Source organism: Pristis pectinata, chromosome 1 (genome assembly GCF_009764475.1).
Source record: "Pristis pectinata isolate sPriPec2 chromosome 1, sPriPec2.1.pri, whole genome shotgun sequence".
In the NCBI taxonomy this organism is placed as follows: domain Eukaryota; kingdom Metazoa; phylum Chordata; class Chondrichthyes; order Rhinopristiformes; family Pristidae; genus Pristis; species Pristis pectinata.
Genome location: NC_067405.1, coordinates 34,419,232 through 34,435,135, shown reverse-complemented (window position 1 = coordinate 34,435,135; position 15,904 = coordinate 34,419,232). Strand labels below are relative to the sequence as shown.

The 15,904-nt window shown below is 39.5% G+C and overlaps 1 protein-coding gene across 3 annotated transcripts in view; it reads left to right on the top strand.

The window, feature by feature from the left end:
• Positions 1–15,904, top strand: part of nostrin (nitric oxide synthase trafficking) — a 36,654-nt gene that overhangs the window by 14,925 nt on the left and 5,825 nt on the right. For all 3 annotated transcript variants that reach the window (XM_052027614.1, XM_052027631.1, XM_052027622.1), the window contains exons 5-12: positions 6,024–6,105; positions 6,230–6,292; positions 6,532–6,630; positions 8,721–8,846; positions 14,029–14,127; positions 14,271–14,396; positions 15,499–15,607; positions 15,702–15,790. In XM_052027614.1, the coding sequence (XP_051883574.1) occupies positions 6,024–6,105; positions 6,230–6,292; positions 6,532–6,630; positions 8,721–8,846; positions 14,029–14,127; positions 14,271–14,396; positions 15,499–15,607; positions 15,702–15,790 (793 nt within the window). The remainder of the gene's footprint in view (positions 1–6,023; positions 6,106–6,229; positions 6,293–6,531; positions 6,631–8,720; positions 8,847–14,028; positions 14,128–14,270; positions 14,397–15,498; positions 15,608–15,701; positions 15,791–15,904) is intronic.

The window sequence follows — 15,904 nt, the reverse complement described above, 5'->3', positions numbered from 1 at the left end:
GCTGTATAAGGTTGAATTTTCCATTTACTCACGTGCTGATTTGCATTTTGTGGCACACAGGCTTTCATTACAAAGCAAATTCCACATTAACCTGTTCAATCACTTTGTCAAAGACATTTGCCTGGACAGCGCTAACCCTGGTTTACACCTCCCAATGCCCACCTGCACTAGCCCCATAGCTTCATAACCTTATGCAGCCACCTGGCTCCCAGGGTCCTACTGCCTTGGTTATTTCATGAAGGGGAATGGGCCATGAGCAGTAACCACACCACAGGTAATGAAAAGTAAGTGTCCAACCATGGCCAGACCTGGTGGTCTCCTGAGAGTATGTGTTGTCAGAAGGTCTTTACACTGCTTGCAAATGTCTCTGATTATCGGAGATGCTTAGTAACAATAGAAAATCATATAATTTAAAAAGTAGATGACTTGAAAGTTCACCTAAATTACAAACATAATTTTAGTTGATATTAATGCTTTTAAAAGAAAAGCATTTCACTCGCCCTTTTTAACAAGGATTGGCAACCCCATTTGAATGAATGAGGCTGTGCTCATGTGCACCAGTTATGGCTGCCGTAAAGCAGTGTATCTGCCTCCTCGGCTCAGTAACTGAGAGAACATCACTGGACTTTGTGGTAAGTTCAGGGGCGGACCAAAAGGTCAAATGTGCCTGCAAAGTGCAGGCACAGTAGATTTGAGATACAAGTAGTATTAGAAAACAACAAAAGCAAGGGGCTGGTGCAATGCAAGCGTTCTTAGATATTTAGAATGTATGCACTGCAGCAAGCCAGTGAGTCTCGACAGAACTGCAGAGTAGACTTCTGCAGGAGCCAACCCATTGGATAAGCTTCCAACTTCTTGCTCCATTCCTCCAACTAATTCTCTCTGGCACTTCAGACACTAATAATCAGTCTTGTTCACATAGCTGAGTTATCAAACCATGACCTCAACCCCACTCCTTCCAGGAAATCTTTGGTTTATGTTTTCTTCCAGCTTCGCATTGCTGCATACTATATAGCACTTTTTGTCCAATACTAGAGACCGATTTCAATTATATTAGGGATATAGGAGTAGGAGTAAGTCATACAGTGCCTGGCTTTCGATGTTTTCTCATGTTACTTGTATCTCAAATCTACTTGCCTAATATTTTCTACATGGAGTTGATGCCCCCTAAGAAATACTTACCGGCCTTGGTCCTTGTCCTGAAAAATCATCACTGACCCAGCAGCAACTTCTGTGTGTGTGTGTGTGTGTGTGTGTGTGTGTGTGTGTGTGTGTGAGTCTGCCCACAGCTGGGCTATAGGGTGGAAAATGAATGTAACCACATAATGAATAGGAGCAGGAGTAGATCACACAGCTTCATCATTTGTAAAGATCGTGGCTGATCTCTCACCTCAATGTCATTTTCAGCACTATTCTCATATCCAATATTTTCTCAATGCTCAGACATCTACCCATCTCTGCTTTGAATGAACTCGATGACTGAGCCTCCACAGCCCTCCAGGTGAGAGAGTTCCAAAGCTTCAGCATCCTCTTAGTGAAGAAATTTCTCCTCGAATCAATTTTAAACTGTGCTGCCTCGTCCTAGACTCCATGGCAAAGAAAAATATCACCCCATCATCCAGCCTATCAAGCCCTTTAAAACACTTTGTTAATTTTGATAAGGTCTTCTTTCATTATTCTCATCTCTTAAGGATACAGTCCCAGTTTACTTTATCTCTCATCATACAACAAAACTACCATCCCTGGAACCAGTTCAAGTGAAACTTTGCTGCACTCCCTCCATAGCAAGTACATGTTTTCTTGGCTAAGGAGACCAAAACTATACACAATACTTTATGCGAGCTCTCGCCTAGGCCCTACACAATTGCAACAAGATTTCCTTATGCGTATAATCGAAACTCTCTTGCAGGAAAGGCTTACATACCATCTGCTAATCACTTGCTGCACCTGCATGTTAGCCTTCAATGCTTAGTGTACAAGCATAACTCAGTCCCTTTGAACATGAACACTGTCTAATCTCTCACCATTTAACAAATATTCTGATTTTCTATTATGTCCACCACAGTGAATGGCCTCACATCTTTCTACATTATATCTACTGCATTCTTATCCATGCACTCAACTTGTCCATATTCCCTTGAAACTTCTTTACATCTTACCTAGTGGATCCAGTTTGGAAATATGACATTTCATACTCTCAGCCAAATCAGTGATATAGATTGTGAATAGCTGGAGCCAAACACCAGTTCTCAATCCATTTTAGTAAATTTCCCCCAATTCCATGTGCCCTAATCTTGTTAACCCACCTCATGTGTTGAGACTTTATCCAAACCTCCAGAAATCCAAGTACCACCACATCCACTGGTTTCCCTCTAATCTATTCTAGTCACATCTTTGAAGAACTCCCAACAAATTAGTCAAACTTGATTTTCTCTTCATAAATCCACACTGATTCTTCACAATCCTAATAACGTTTCAAGGCATTCTGTCTTTACATCCTTCATTGTAGATTCTAGCATTTGCCGTACCACTGACCTTAAGCTAGATCACAAGACAAGGGAGCAGAAGTAGGCCCATTCGGCCCATTGAGTCTGCTCCAAAGAAAAGGAAAAAAAGAAATGAGAAATTGGGGGGGGGGGGGGGGGGGGCGCAAAAAAAAACCTAACCCCAATTTCCGGCCTTATTCCCCCATATCCCTTGATACCCCGACTATTTAGATATCCATCTATCTCCTCCTTAAACGCCTCCAATGATCTGGGCCTCCACTGCCGTTCGTGCAAGGAATTCCACAAATTCACCACCCTCTGGCTAAAGAAATTTCTCCTCATCTCTGTTTTAAACCTGTACCCTCTAATTCTAAGATTGTGCCCTCTGGTCCTGGACTCACGCACCAAGGGAAACAGCTTGACCACATCTACTCTGTCCAGTCCTTTCAACATTTTAAATGTCTCTATGAGGTCCCCTCTCATTCTTCTGTACTCCAGTGAGTACAGTCCAAGAGCCGACAAACGCTTATCATATGTAAGCCCTTTCATTCCAGGAATCATCCTCGTAAATCTCCTCTGAACCCTTTCCAACATCAGCACATCTTTCCTAAGATATGGGGCCCAAAACTGTGCACAGTATTCCAAATGAGGCCTCACTAGTGCCCCGTAGAGCCTCATCAACACTTCCTTATTTTTATACACTATACCTCTTGAAATGAATGCCAACATAGCATTCGCTTTCTTTACCACCGATCCGACCTGGTGGTTAACCTTTAAGGTATCCTGCATGAGTACCCCCCAAGTCCCTTTGTACTTCCGTACTTTGAATTTTCTCTCCTTCTAGATAATAATCTGCCTGTTTATTTCTGTTTCCAAAGTGTACAATTGCACATTTCTCAACATTGAATCTCATCTGCCATTTCCTTGCCCATTCTCCTAAACTATCTAGGTCTCTCTGCAACCTTCCTATCTCCTCAATACTCCCTACTCCTCCACCTATCTTGGTGTCATCCGCAAACTTAGCCACAAAACCATTTACTCCATCATCCAAATCGTTAATGTACAAGGTAAAAAGAAGCAGCCCCAACACTGACCCCTGCGGAACACCACTAGTAACCAGTAGCCAACCAGAACAAGATCCTTTTATTCCCACCCTTTGCTTCCTGCCAACCAGCCAATGCTCCACCCATTCTGTTATCCTACCTGTAATTCCATGACCTCTCATCTTATCAGTCTCTTATGCGGCACCTTGTCGAAGGCCTTTTGAAAGTCTAAATACACAACATCTACCGCCTCTCCCTTATCCACCCTACCTGTGATTTCTTCAAAAAACTCTAATAGGTTGGTCAGGCAGGATCTTCCCTTCACAAAACCATGTTGGCTAGAACCTATCTTGGCTAGAACCTATCTTGCCTTGCACTTCTAGGTATTCCATAACCCCATCCTTGAGGATAGATTCCAATAACTTTCCCACCACTGACGTCAGACTAATAGGTCTGTAATTTCCTTTATGCTGCTTCCCACCTTTCTTATACAGCGGAACTACATTTGCGACCCTCCAGTCCTCCGGAACAATGCCGGAGTCTATCGATTCCTGGAAAATTATCACCAATGCCTCCGCTATCTCTAAAGCCACCTCCTTCAGAACCTGGGGATGCACCTCATCCGGTCTGGGAGACTTATCAGTCTTTAGTCCATTTAGTTTTCCTGGCACCTTCTCTCTAGTAATCTTAACTGAACTCAGTTCCATTCCGTGAGACCCCTGACTAACTGGTATATTGCTGATGTCCTCCACAGTGAAGACCAATGCAAAATACTCATTTAGTTCTTCTGCCATCTCTTTATCATCCATTATGATCTCTCCCGCACCGTTATCGATTGGTCCTATATCAACCAGTGTCTTTTACTCATATATTTAAAGAAAACTCTTAGTATCCTTTCGAATGTTCTCTGCCAACTTCCATTCATAATTCATCTTTTCTTTCCTAACAACCTTCTTAGTTTCTTTCTGCAGGTTTTTAAAAGTTTCCCAGTCTTCTGTTTTCCCACTAATTTTTGCTTCCTCGTATGTCCTCCCTTTTGCTTTTATTTTAGCCGTCACATCTCTCGTTATCCACATTTGTGCCTTTTTTCCCATTCAAAACCTTTTTTTTTCTTGGAATATTTCTATCCTGCATTTTCCTTATTACTTGTAGAAATTCCTTCCATTTCTGCTCCGCCGTCCCTCCAGCTAGCTTACTCTTCCAATCAATTTGGGCCAACTCCTCTCTCATACTACTGTAATTTCCTTTGTTCCACTGAAATATCTATACACCAGTTATCAGCGAATTCAGAAATTGCAGGTGTAAAGGGACCTGGGAGTCCTCGTGCAGGATTCCCTACAGGTTAACTTGCAGGTTGAGTCGGTAGTAAGGAAGGCAAATGCAATGTTAGCATTCATTCCGAGACGACTAGAATATAAAAGCAAAGATATAATGCTGAGGTGTTATAAGGCATTGGTCAGACCACATTTGGAGTATTGTGAGCAGTTTTGAGCCCCATACCCAAGGAAGGATGTGCTGGCATTGGAGATGAAAGGGTTAACATTTGAGGAGTGTTTGATGGCTCTTGACCTGTACTCTCTGGAGTTTAGAAGGATCAGGGGGGATCTCATTGAAACTTACCGAATATTGAAAGGCTTGGATAGAGTGGACGTAGAGAGGATGTTTCCAGTAGTGGGAGAGTCTAGGACCAGAGGGCACAGCCTCAGAATATAAGGACATCCCTTTAGAACAGAGATGAGGAGGAATTTCTTTAGCCAGAGGGTGGTGAATCTGTGGAATTCATTGCCACAGGCGGCTGTGGAGGCTAAGTCATTGGGTATATTTAAAGCCGAGCTCAATAGGTTCTTGATTAGTAAGGGCATCAAAGGTTATGGGAAGAAGGCAGGAGAATGGAGTTGAGAGGGAAAAGTAAATCAGCTATGATTGAATGGCAGAGCAGACTTGAAGGGCCGAATGGCCTAATTCTGCTCCTATGTCTTTTGGTCTAAGCTAACAAGCTGGTAGTTCCTTGTTTTTTTTTCTCTCCCTCCTTTCTTAAATAGCTTGGTCTCATTTGCCACCTTCCAATCCACAGGAACTATCCAGAACCGACAGATACTTGGAAGACATTATCCAGAGCATATCCATCTCCAAATCTTTCAAAAGAAGCTTTCTGATTTCATTCCTAACTGACCTAGCTAAATTATAAAACTATATTTATTTAGTATTGATCAGCCTGCTTCAGTACACTTCTCAACTGTCTTCAGATATTTCCTGAAAACCCCTTTTTTAACCAATATTTGGTCCCCCAAACGCCTCTACTTGTGCCTCAGTGTTAGCCTCTCTTGAAACATTCTGAAATGCTCCTCATTGAGAAGAATACTTTACAACTACAGCAATGTATAGTAAAAAAAAATAAACAAAGTTAAACGAATCATGTAATGTTGGTGAGGTTTTAAAAAGGTTGTTGAAGTCAAGATTATTTTAAGTGACAAATTTTTGTTATTTAAAATAGGACATTAGCCAGTGCCATTCAGCAGGAAGCTGTTAAACCAATTTGTAAGATGCTGGATGAACAGACTAAAAGGAGAAAATCAGTATGTATTTCCTTTTTCTACAAACTGAAAGTATGTCTCTATGTTAGATTATTTATTTCTAATTTGCTGTTTGCATTAATTTTTCATGTTCTGTCCAACCTTGAAATACGAACTTTTACATCAGATGGATAGTGCAGTTGAAAAGTCCTCAAAACTTGTTATAGACAACTGGAATCAACAGATTCGGGTACAATTTATAATTTTAATATTCTTCTCAATGATGTCCATTTTGCATGAAATGCATCACAAAATCATTTCACTCTTTTAACATAGTTTATCAAAATAGAAATTAATTCTACTAATGAGGCTTTATTCTGAAAATATAAATATTTTCTTGCTTTATCAAATGTTATCACAAAAGACAACCTTGTGCATTCACCACTTTATAATTCAATTATAATTTGTTGGAATGTTACTATGTTACAGTGTAAGAAGAAAGTGATGGGACTTACCAAAGACCATGAAGCAGTATTTCGTGCTGTGGAAAACAACAAACAAATAATATCTGAAAAAGAGAAAAAAAAGGTTTTTGATTCTTGTATTTAAAGTAATTAAATTTAGTACAATGTTGCTGTTCTAGTTTTAGTGACCTCCACTGTAATTGAAATAATTTATTAAAACTATTTGCTTAACTTTATTATTTGGTTATAGGTCTTTTAGCATTGAAATGTTGTGTGGCTAGAAATTGGATTGTGTAGCTCCTGGTTATTGTAATTGGAATTGGTTTATTATTGTCACATGTACCAATGTACAGTGAAAAATTTGCCTTGCATACGGTTCATACAGATCAATTCATTACACAGTGCATTGAGGTAGTGCAAGGTAAAACAATAACAGAATGCAGAATAAAGTGTGACAGCTACAGAGAGTGCAGTGCAGGTAGACAATAAGGTGCAAGGTCATAATGAGATAGATTGTGAGGGCAAGAGTCCATTTTATTGTACCAGGGAACTGTTCAATAATTTTGTAATAATGGGATAGAAGCTGTCCTTGAGCCTGGTGGTACATGCTTTCAGTCTTTTGTATCTCCTGCCCAATGGGAGAGGGGAGAAAAGAGAATGTCCGGGGTGGGTGGGGTCTTTGATTATGCTGGCTGCTTTACAGAGGCAGTGAGAAGTGTGGACAGAGTCTATGGAGAGGAGGCTGGTTTCCGTGAAATGCTAAGCTGTGTCCACAACCCTCTGCAGTTTCTTGTGGTCACGGGCACAGCAGTTGCCATACCAAGCCATGATGCATCTGGATAGGATGCTTTCTCTGGTGCATCGATAAAAATTGGCGAGGGTCGATGGGGACATGCCAAATTTCTTTAGCTTACTAAAGAATTAGAGGCGCTAGTGAGCTTTCTTGGCCATGGCGTTTACATGGTTAGACCAGGACATACTACTGGTGATGTTCACTTCTAGCAACTTGAAGCTCTCAACCCTCTTGACCTCCGCATTATTGATGTAGACAAGAGCATGTGCACTGTCCCCTCCTCCCCACCCCCCAACACCCCCCCACCGCCTACTTCCTGAAATCAATGACCAGCTCTTTTGTTTTGCTGACATTGTGTCATGACAATAATGTTTCCCTCAATGTCACTAAGCTCTCCATCTCTTTCCTGTATTCTGACATCGTTATTTGAGATACAGCCCACTATGGTGGTATCATCTGCAAACTTGTAGATGGGTTAGAGCATAACACTGGCAGTCATGAGTGTATAGGGAGTAGAGTAGGGGGCTGAGGACAAAGCCTTGTGGGACATCAGTGTTGAGAATAATTATGCCAGAGGTGTTGCTGCCTATCTTTACTGATTGCAGCCTATTGGTCAGGAAGTTGAGAATTCAGTTGCAAAGGGAGGTGCTGAGTCCCAGGTCTAGAAGTCTCGAGTTTGCTTGGAATTGTAGTATTGAAGGCGGAGCTGTAGTCTGTAAACAATTGTCTAACGTAGGTGTCTTTACTGTCCAGATGCTCAAGAGATGAGTGTAGGACCAGGGAGAGTGTAGACCTCTTTCGGCGGTAGGCAAATTGCAGTGGGTCGAGGTTGTCTGGGATACTGAAGTTAATGCGTGCCATGACCAGCCTCTCAAAGCACTTGATGATGGTGGATGTCAGTAGTCATTAAGGCATGCTACCTTGTTTTTCTTAGGTACCAGGATGATAATGGTTGTCTTAATGTATATATAAAAGTGGTATGCATAACAATATAGAACAAATGTTTCACAGCATCTGCATATGGAATTCCAGGAGTGAAATTACACTTTTAACTGTCAGATGCCAGTCCCATAAAATAAGCATTTGTGAATCTGATTGTCCATTCAATATCTTCCTTGGGGGAGAAAATCTCAACTTTCCTCATCTTTATTCCTGATCAATTAGCTATAAACTTAGAAACTGACTTTATAGGGAATTAGCTCAGTTATGCAGAACTGTGTGTATCTGCAGATGGAAGTGTGATGAGAGGCAGTCATATTGAGAGTTGAATTTATTATCTTTAGTTTTATGATTATTCATCTAACTTTAAAGTCAAATATTATATTTACACTCATGAATTAATGCTGGATAAAGATTTTTGTAATGTATTGTGATTCTAATTCTGTTATCAAATGTTTGCTGCTAATGGTTCGATTCTGTAGCTGCTAAAGAAGCTGAAAAAATCAACAGAGGTGCTGTCAAAAATAGACCAACAATACTACGATCTGAACAGAGCTGGTGAGGACGTCAGATTGAAATGGGAATCAGTATTTGAACAGTCTTACCAGGCAAGTAATAAGTGTCTTCAGAAAACTAGTTGAAAAGATTGCATAATTAATACAAAAACATTATCAGGAACCAAAAGAAACCTGTGACTGAACCTTGTAAGTAAAAACCCCTACAAATTATTCAACTATTCATTTCCTGACAATTACAGTGCAAATTCTATTGTCATTTAGTTAGTCGTGGGGGACTTTAATTAGCATCTAGGCTGGGCAAACCAAATGAGCATTAGTAATGTGGTGGACAAGTTCATAGAGTGTAGTAGAGATGGTTTTTTTTAGATCATTATATTGAGAAAGCAATAATGGGACAGGCTATTTTAAAAAGTTAATTAATAATCTGATAGTTAAAGGACTTTTAGGGAAAAGTGGTAATAATGTAATAGAAATTTATATGATGATAGCAAGTGATCTAGTTCAATCTAAAGTTAGGGTCTTAAAATCTAAACAAAGCAAACAACAAAGGTATGAGGCATAAATTAGTTTAGTAGACCAGAGAAACTACATTAAAACCTATGAAGGTCAATAAATACTGGCAAATATATAATGCATATTTTATAACAAAGGCACAAAAATTCAGCAGGAGAAACTAATCCAGCTGTGGCAAACAAGAGAAGTTAAAGACGTTGAAGGGAAAAACAATCAATCTGCTGGAGGAACTTAGCAGGTCAAACAGCATCTGTTCGGGGGAACCCTGTATCAGGACTGAAAAGGGAGAAGGCCGGTATAAAAAGGTTGAGTTGTCTCACCGCTCCCCTCATCTTTTTATACTGGCCCTCTTCACTCTCCACTCTCAGTCCTGATGCAAGGTTTTGACCCAAAATGTTGACAATTCCTTTCCCCTCACAGGTGCTGCTCGGCCCGCTGAGTTCCTCCGGCAGATTGTTTGTTGCTCCAGATTCTAGCATCTGCTGTCTCTTGTGTCTCCATGTTAAAGGGAAAAGGTTATAACGTTGTTTTAAAACAAACTGTAGATCTGAGGATTGGAACATTTTAGAATTCAGCAAAGGAGGACCAAGAAATTAATAAGGAAAGAGAAAGTCGAATGAGAGAGTGATCCAGGAAAAACACAGTGACAATTTCTGTTGATATGTAAAAGGGAAATAAAATAACGCAAGTTAATGTAGGCCCCTTACATACTGAGATAGGAGAGATAATATTGAAGAAAAACGAAATGACATGAAAATTAAATAAATGTTTTGTGAGAGAGAAACAAAGGACTGCAGATGCTGGAATCTAGATGAAAAACACTATGATGCTGGAGGAACTCAGCAGGCCAGGCAGCATCCATGGAGAAAAGCAGGCGGTCAACATTGTTGGGTCAGGACCCTTCTTCAGGACATTTTGTGTCTGCCTTCACAGAAGACACAGAAAACCTCCTGGAAATAGCAGAAGGCAACAGGTTTGGAGTGGACAAGGAGCTCAAAGAAATAAGCTTTAGAGAAAAAAATAGTATTTGAAATATTGGTGGAAAGTCCTGAAGGCTTGTAAATACCCAAGATCTAATGACCTGTATGTCAAAGGTTGGAAAGAGCTGGCTATGGAGACACTGGATGCACTTGTTTTCATAATCCAGAATTCCTTGTATTCTAGAATGGTTCCCACAGCTTGGAAGATAGCAAATGTTAGAAATGTCCATTTAAGAAAGGAGAGAGAGAGAAAACTGAGAACTACAGACAATTTAGCCTGACACCTATAGAATTTAAAATTAAGGTAGTTACAACAGGGCACTTAGGGGGAAAAAATACTGAGGTTAGAAAGATTCAGAATGCATTTATGAAAGGGAAATCATGTTTGACAAATCTAACAGAAATTTTTGAGATTGTATCGAGTGGAAAAGGGCAACAGTGAATGTGGTTTGGATTTTTGGATGGTCTTTGATAAGGTTGTAAACCAAAATCAGATCACATGGGATTGGGGGTACTGTACTGGCATAGATTGAGGATTATTAATGGACAAAAAAAACAGTGTAGGAGTACATCGGCAATTTTTGGGTTGGGAGGTTGTGACTATATGAGTGACACATAGCTTGCTGCTGGGGATCCAACTCTTCACGTTCTATATTAGTGACCTGGAAGAGGGGCCAAATGTAACATATCCACATTTACTAGTGTCCATGTGGATGGTGAGGAAGATGCAGAGAGGCTTCTGATGGTTATAGATGAGACATGGCAGATGGAACATAATAGGGGAAAAAGTCTGAGGACATCCACTTTGTCAGGGAAAAAAAATAGAAAAGCAAAGTGTTTCTTTTCAGTGGCGAGAGATTGAAAGCTTCAAAGGTGCCTGGACAGACCTGGCCATACACAAACCACTAACAGATATTGTGCAGGTACTGCAAACAAGTTGGAATGCAATTAATATATTGCCCTTTTTATATAAGAGGATTTGAGTATAAGAGTAAAGGAGTCTTAACTAAATTATGCTGGATCCTGGTGAGATTGCATTTGGAGTACTATGTACAGGTTTGATATAGCTAAGGAAAGAAAATTGTGATGGGGTTTGAGTGGGGCACAACAAACATTCATCAGATTTATACCTGAGTTTTATCTTGTGAGGAAAGAAAGCAAACTCTAGGGTTTAGAATAAGAGGTGATCTCATTTGAAATGTACAATATTCTTTTACGGCTTGACAGCATACATGCAAGGTTAATGTCTTCCCCAGTTGAGATGTGTCACCAGTCACAAAACAAGAGTTTGGCCATTCAGGGCAGAGATGAGAAGTTTCTTCACTTGGAGTGTAATGAATCTTTGAATTTCTGTACCCAGGATGATTATGGCAGCTCAGTTGCTGAGTATATCCACTACAGAGATTGATGGGCTTTTGGATATTAAGGGAATTGAGGAATATGGTTTAAGTGTAGGAAAGTGCTGCTGAGATCTTACTGAATGATGGAGTATGTACAAGGCAAAATGGCCTTTTGTTCTGTTTCTTATGGTCTTCAAGGTTTAGACACTGCAATAAGAAAGTGAAGCAATGAACATGTTAATGTGCAAGTGGATGTGTTGCTTTATTTTTCGGTGTATTCAATATGGAAGATACCAACTAGTTGGACAGAGGAAATTTTTCCTATCGTATACTAAAGGCCTGTAGATGGGTCACACAGTTGTTTTCTAAGCCAGATTGTGTGTTGTTTGGAAGATCTAAATGGATAAAGGTTTTTCTCTGTATAGAGGAAGAATCTTCCTTTGACATAAAGTGAAAATGATTAACTCCAAAAGGCTTATTTGATTGCAATTGAACTGGGAGCTGTCATTGTGGATTTCTCCTTTATTTCAAAATGCAAGTCTCTTTCCCTCTTTAACTCTTGTGATAGCTTGCAAAAGCAGCGCCTTTGTGGCCTAACTACCCTGAGTGTGCAGGCAAAGCATCTTCTTAAACCTTTGCAGTCTATGTAATGAAGCATTCCCATTGGCTGGTGAATGTGGTGCCCTGGTCAAGTGACTATTTTGTTTTGGATGTTGCCAAGGTTTTTGAATGTTACTAGCGCTATAATTAACCTGGCAAGTGGATAGTATTTCATCATAATCCTAAATTGTTCTTTGAAAATGGTGGAAAGACTTTGGGAATCAGTAGGTCATTTGCCATTGAATGCTTAGCCTCTGACCTGGTCTTCTAGAGATGCCATTCTGTGGCAGGTCCAATTAAGTTTCATTTCAGTGATGTTGATGGTGGAGATTCAATGTTTGAAGCTGGTAATGCCACTGAATTTCAAAAGGATGTGCTAGATTCTGTCTTGTTGCATGCCAATTCTGACCTACAAACTTGTCACTTATTTGTGGAAGCCTGAATAAAGTTCCAGGTCTTGCTGCATGCAAGACTATTTCATTATATGAGGAATTGCAAATGTAGCTGTAATTATCACTAAACATTTCAATTTCTGATGTGGTAGGGGAAGATCATTGATAAAATAACTAGAGATGAACTTCTATACAGATACTACCCAGACAGCAACTGTCAGAATCGTCTGGGACCGTGAGGATTGAGTGACTGCAATCATTTTCCTTTTTTGCTTGGCAGTGGAGAGTTTTTCCCTTTGTCTATTGTCTTTAGTTTTACCAAGATTCTTTAGTACTACACTCAGTCAAATGCTGGCTTGTTCTCAATGGCAGTCTCTCCAATCTTGCCTCTAAAATTCAGCTCTTTTGCCCATCAGTGGGCAGATTATTGAAGGGATAGTACCACTTGATAGCACTGTTAGTGATACAATTCATCACCTTGATTGAGAGTAGGCTACTAGTTAACTAGATTAAATTCACCTGTCTTTTGTGGACAGGATGTACCTGAGCAATAAGCCACATTATTGGATACCAGTAAAATAGCTGGATCCAAAGTAAATATCTTGAGCTAGTCATTGATGTCGTTGGGTGCCATTACCTAAAATGTATGCAGTGTGCTCAGCAATTTCATATCACATGCACGGAATCAAATTGGCTTAAGACTGTTTGCAGTAGTAACAACTTTAGGAGGAAGCAAGGATGCATCGTTTACTTGACACTAATGCCTGCAAATGGTTGTAAACACTTCAGCCATGACTTTTGTACATGTGCTTGATTCTGCCATCATTGAGGATGATAGTTTTCAGAGAAAATTGTGCATATAGGCTTATTACTTGTCAAAATACTTCAGAGCAAGTTATGTAATTTTGTTGTGTAGTCTCTATTACTGTGTAGGAAATGCAGCAGTAAACTCCCACAATCGACAGTGTGATCCCGATAAAGTACTGTTTAGTAAGGGGTAAATATTGACAGGGACACTAGAGATATCTGCCCTGCTCTCCTTTGGAATAGTGCCATAGGATCTTTTGCATTCAGACAAGCAGACAAATAAGGCCTTAGTTTTAACATCTCAGCTGAAAGACAACACACCATTCACTTCGAATTGAAACATCGGTCTACACTTCTTGTCTGTGGGTCTTTAATCCACAATCTTGTGGTTCAGAGTCAAGAGTGCTACCAGTATAGTAAAGTGAAGTCATAGTAGGCAAACAAGGAAGGGATGGCAGATATCTTTCCCTAAAGGAAGTTAGTGAACTCAATAGGTTTGCACTATAATCAGTAGTTTGTCACTAGATTTTGTTCAGATTTATGTAATCGAATGAATTTAAATTTCCCATGGTGGCGTGGAGGCTTTTAACATGCCTCATTATTACAACTCACAAATCTAATACTTTCTTCTTCCTAACAGGTAATCCATGATTTGGAAAAGGAGAAAATAAAGCTTCTGTGCAATATCTTAAATAAATACAGCCAGCACATCACTTGCTTTGGAAGAACACTAATAGAAGTAAGGGTAGTATAATCACTATAACACTTAATTCCTGGAGTTACAGAGGGAAACACTGCAGTTGAGCAATATTAAGATTAGTGATTTTTAAATCTTGTTGTATTTCTGTGATGATAGATAACATTTTGTTTGTTGACATGCAGCGTCAAATGCAAATTCATGAAGTTGTACAAAATGTCAGCATTGATCAGGATATCCAGTCATTGTTGGACGACACATCCATTTTATCAGATGAAAACAAAATAGGATTTCTGCTAACAGATTATTATGTAAGTGTTACAGTGTTATTCAATATTAGCAAATATTTCACCATTTTACTTGCAGTTGTAAATATAGCATGAGAAATAAAATAATTGAAGCTAGCAAGGTATCCTGCAGTTTGAGCAATGGGACAATGAATAAATAAACCAAAGTGAATTGGTGGCTATGAGTCCCAAACCATGGAACTCATCACATCAACCACATATTTGTTGCAGGATGCACCTCATTTCTCCACTTGGTACTTCAGGAAGTCATTATTTGGATCTACATTCTGAGGATAAGAGATGAGTTTCAATCTCACCATAGCAGTTGTGGAATTAAGTAATTAAATATGTTGAAATTCAGGCTAGTTTTAGAGTTACATGTCATGGAAACAGGCCCTTCAGCCCAACTCATCCATGCCGACCTGGGTGCCTTCCTGAGCTAGTCCCATTTGGCCAATATCCCTCTAAGCCTTTCTTATCCATGTACTTTTAAATGTTGTAATACACCTGCCTCAACCACTTCCCCTAGCAACTCCTTCCATATACCTACCACCTTCTGTGTGAAAAAAGTTGCACCTCTCACCTTAATCCTGTGCTCTCCTAGTTTTAGACTCCCCTAACCTGGGGTAATGGTAATCTTACAACTATCTAGTTGTCATAAAAAGCCATTGGGTTCACCAAAGACATCCAGGAAAAGCAATCTGCCATTGTTGCCCACTCTGGCTTATGACTCCTGAAACAGCAATGTGATTTTCTCTTAACTGCCTCCTCCGTTCAAAAGCAACTTGTGATGGACAACAACTGCTGGCCTTGCCATTCATGTTCTGCAAGTGCTGTACATGTACAACAAATCAGTTAACAGTAGAAAGGGACATTATTATTTCACATCAGAGCTTTTGTCTGCAACCTTTATTATATTTTGATTTTAAAAACTGTCTACAATCTGAAAATTAATCACAGTATAATTTGGAGGTTTAAAGAAATACAACCTGAAAATACAAAATTGATTACAGGGCTGTTGCTTTTCCTACATTACAATGATGACTATAACTGGTTAAAGAGAGCCTTGGTATTTTCTGGGGTGGTGGAACGAGGTAGATATAAATATAAAATCTTCTCAAAATAGGAGGAAGACAGTAAGAACACTATGGACAAAGAGAGAAGGAAGACTGGACTATCACTGAAACTACAAAGGCTTCAAGATGACATAAGCAAAGTAAAGAAGGACAAACAAGGTTGCAATGCACCTAGTTTCCTTTAAAATTGCACAATTTGTATTAGAATAAATGAGTTCTAAAATAAATAATATTTATTCTGTACACTTTACAGGTTTAGAGAAGATGATTAGAACAAGTCTCAGAAATCCATCATTTTCAGATTCAAAAACTGAGGAAACAACTGCATCATTGAGACAGGAGGTATTAATTATGCTGATATTTGACAGAAAAGGGCTAAAGAACTATAAGAAAACAAATTAGAGTTACACGATTTAACAATAACACCATGTAATCGTTAGATAAATAGTACTTGCA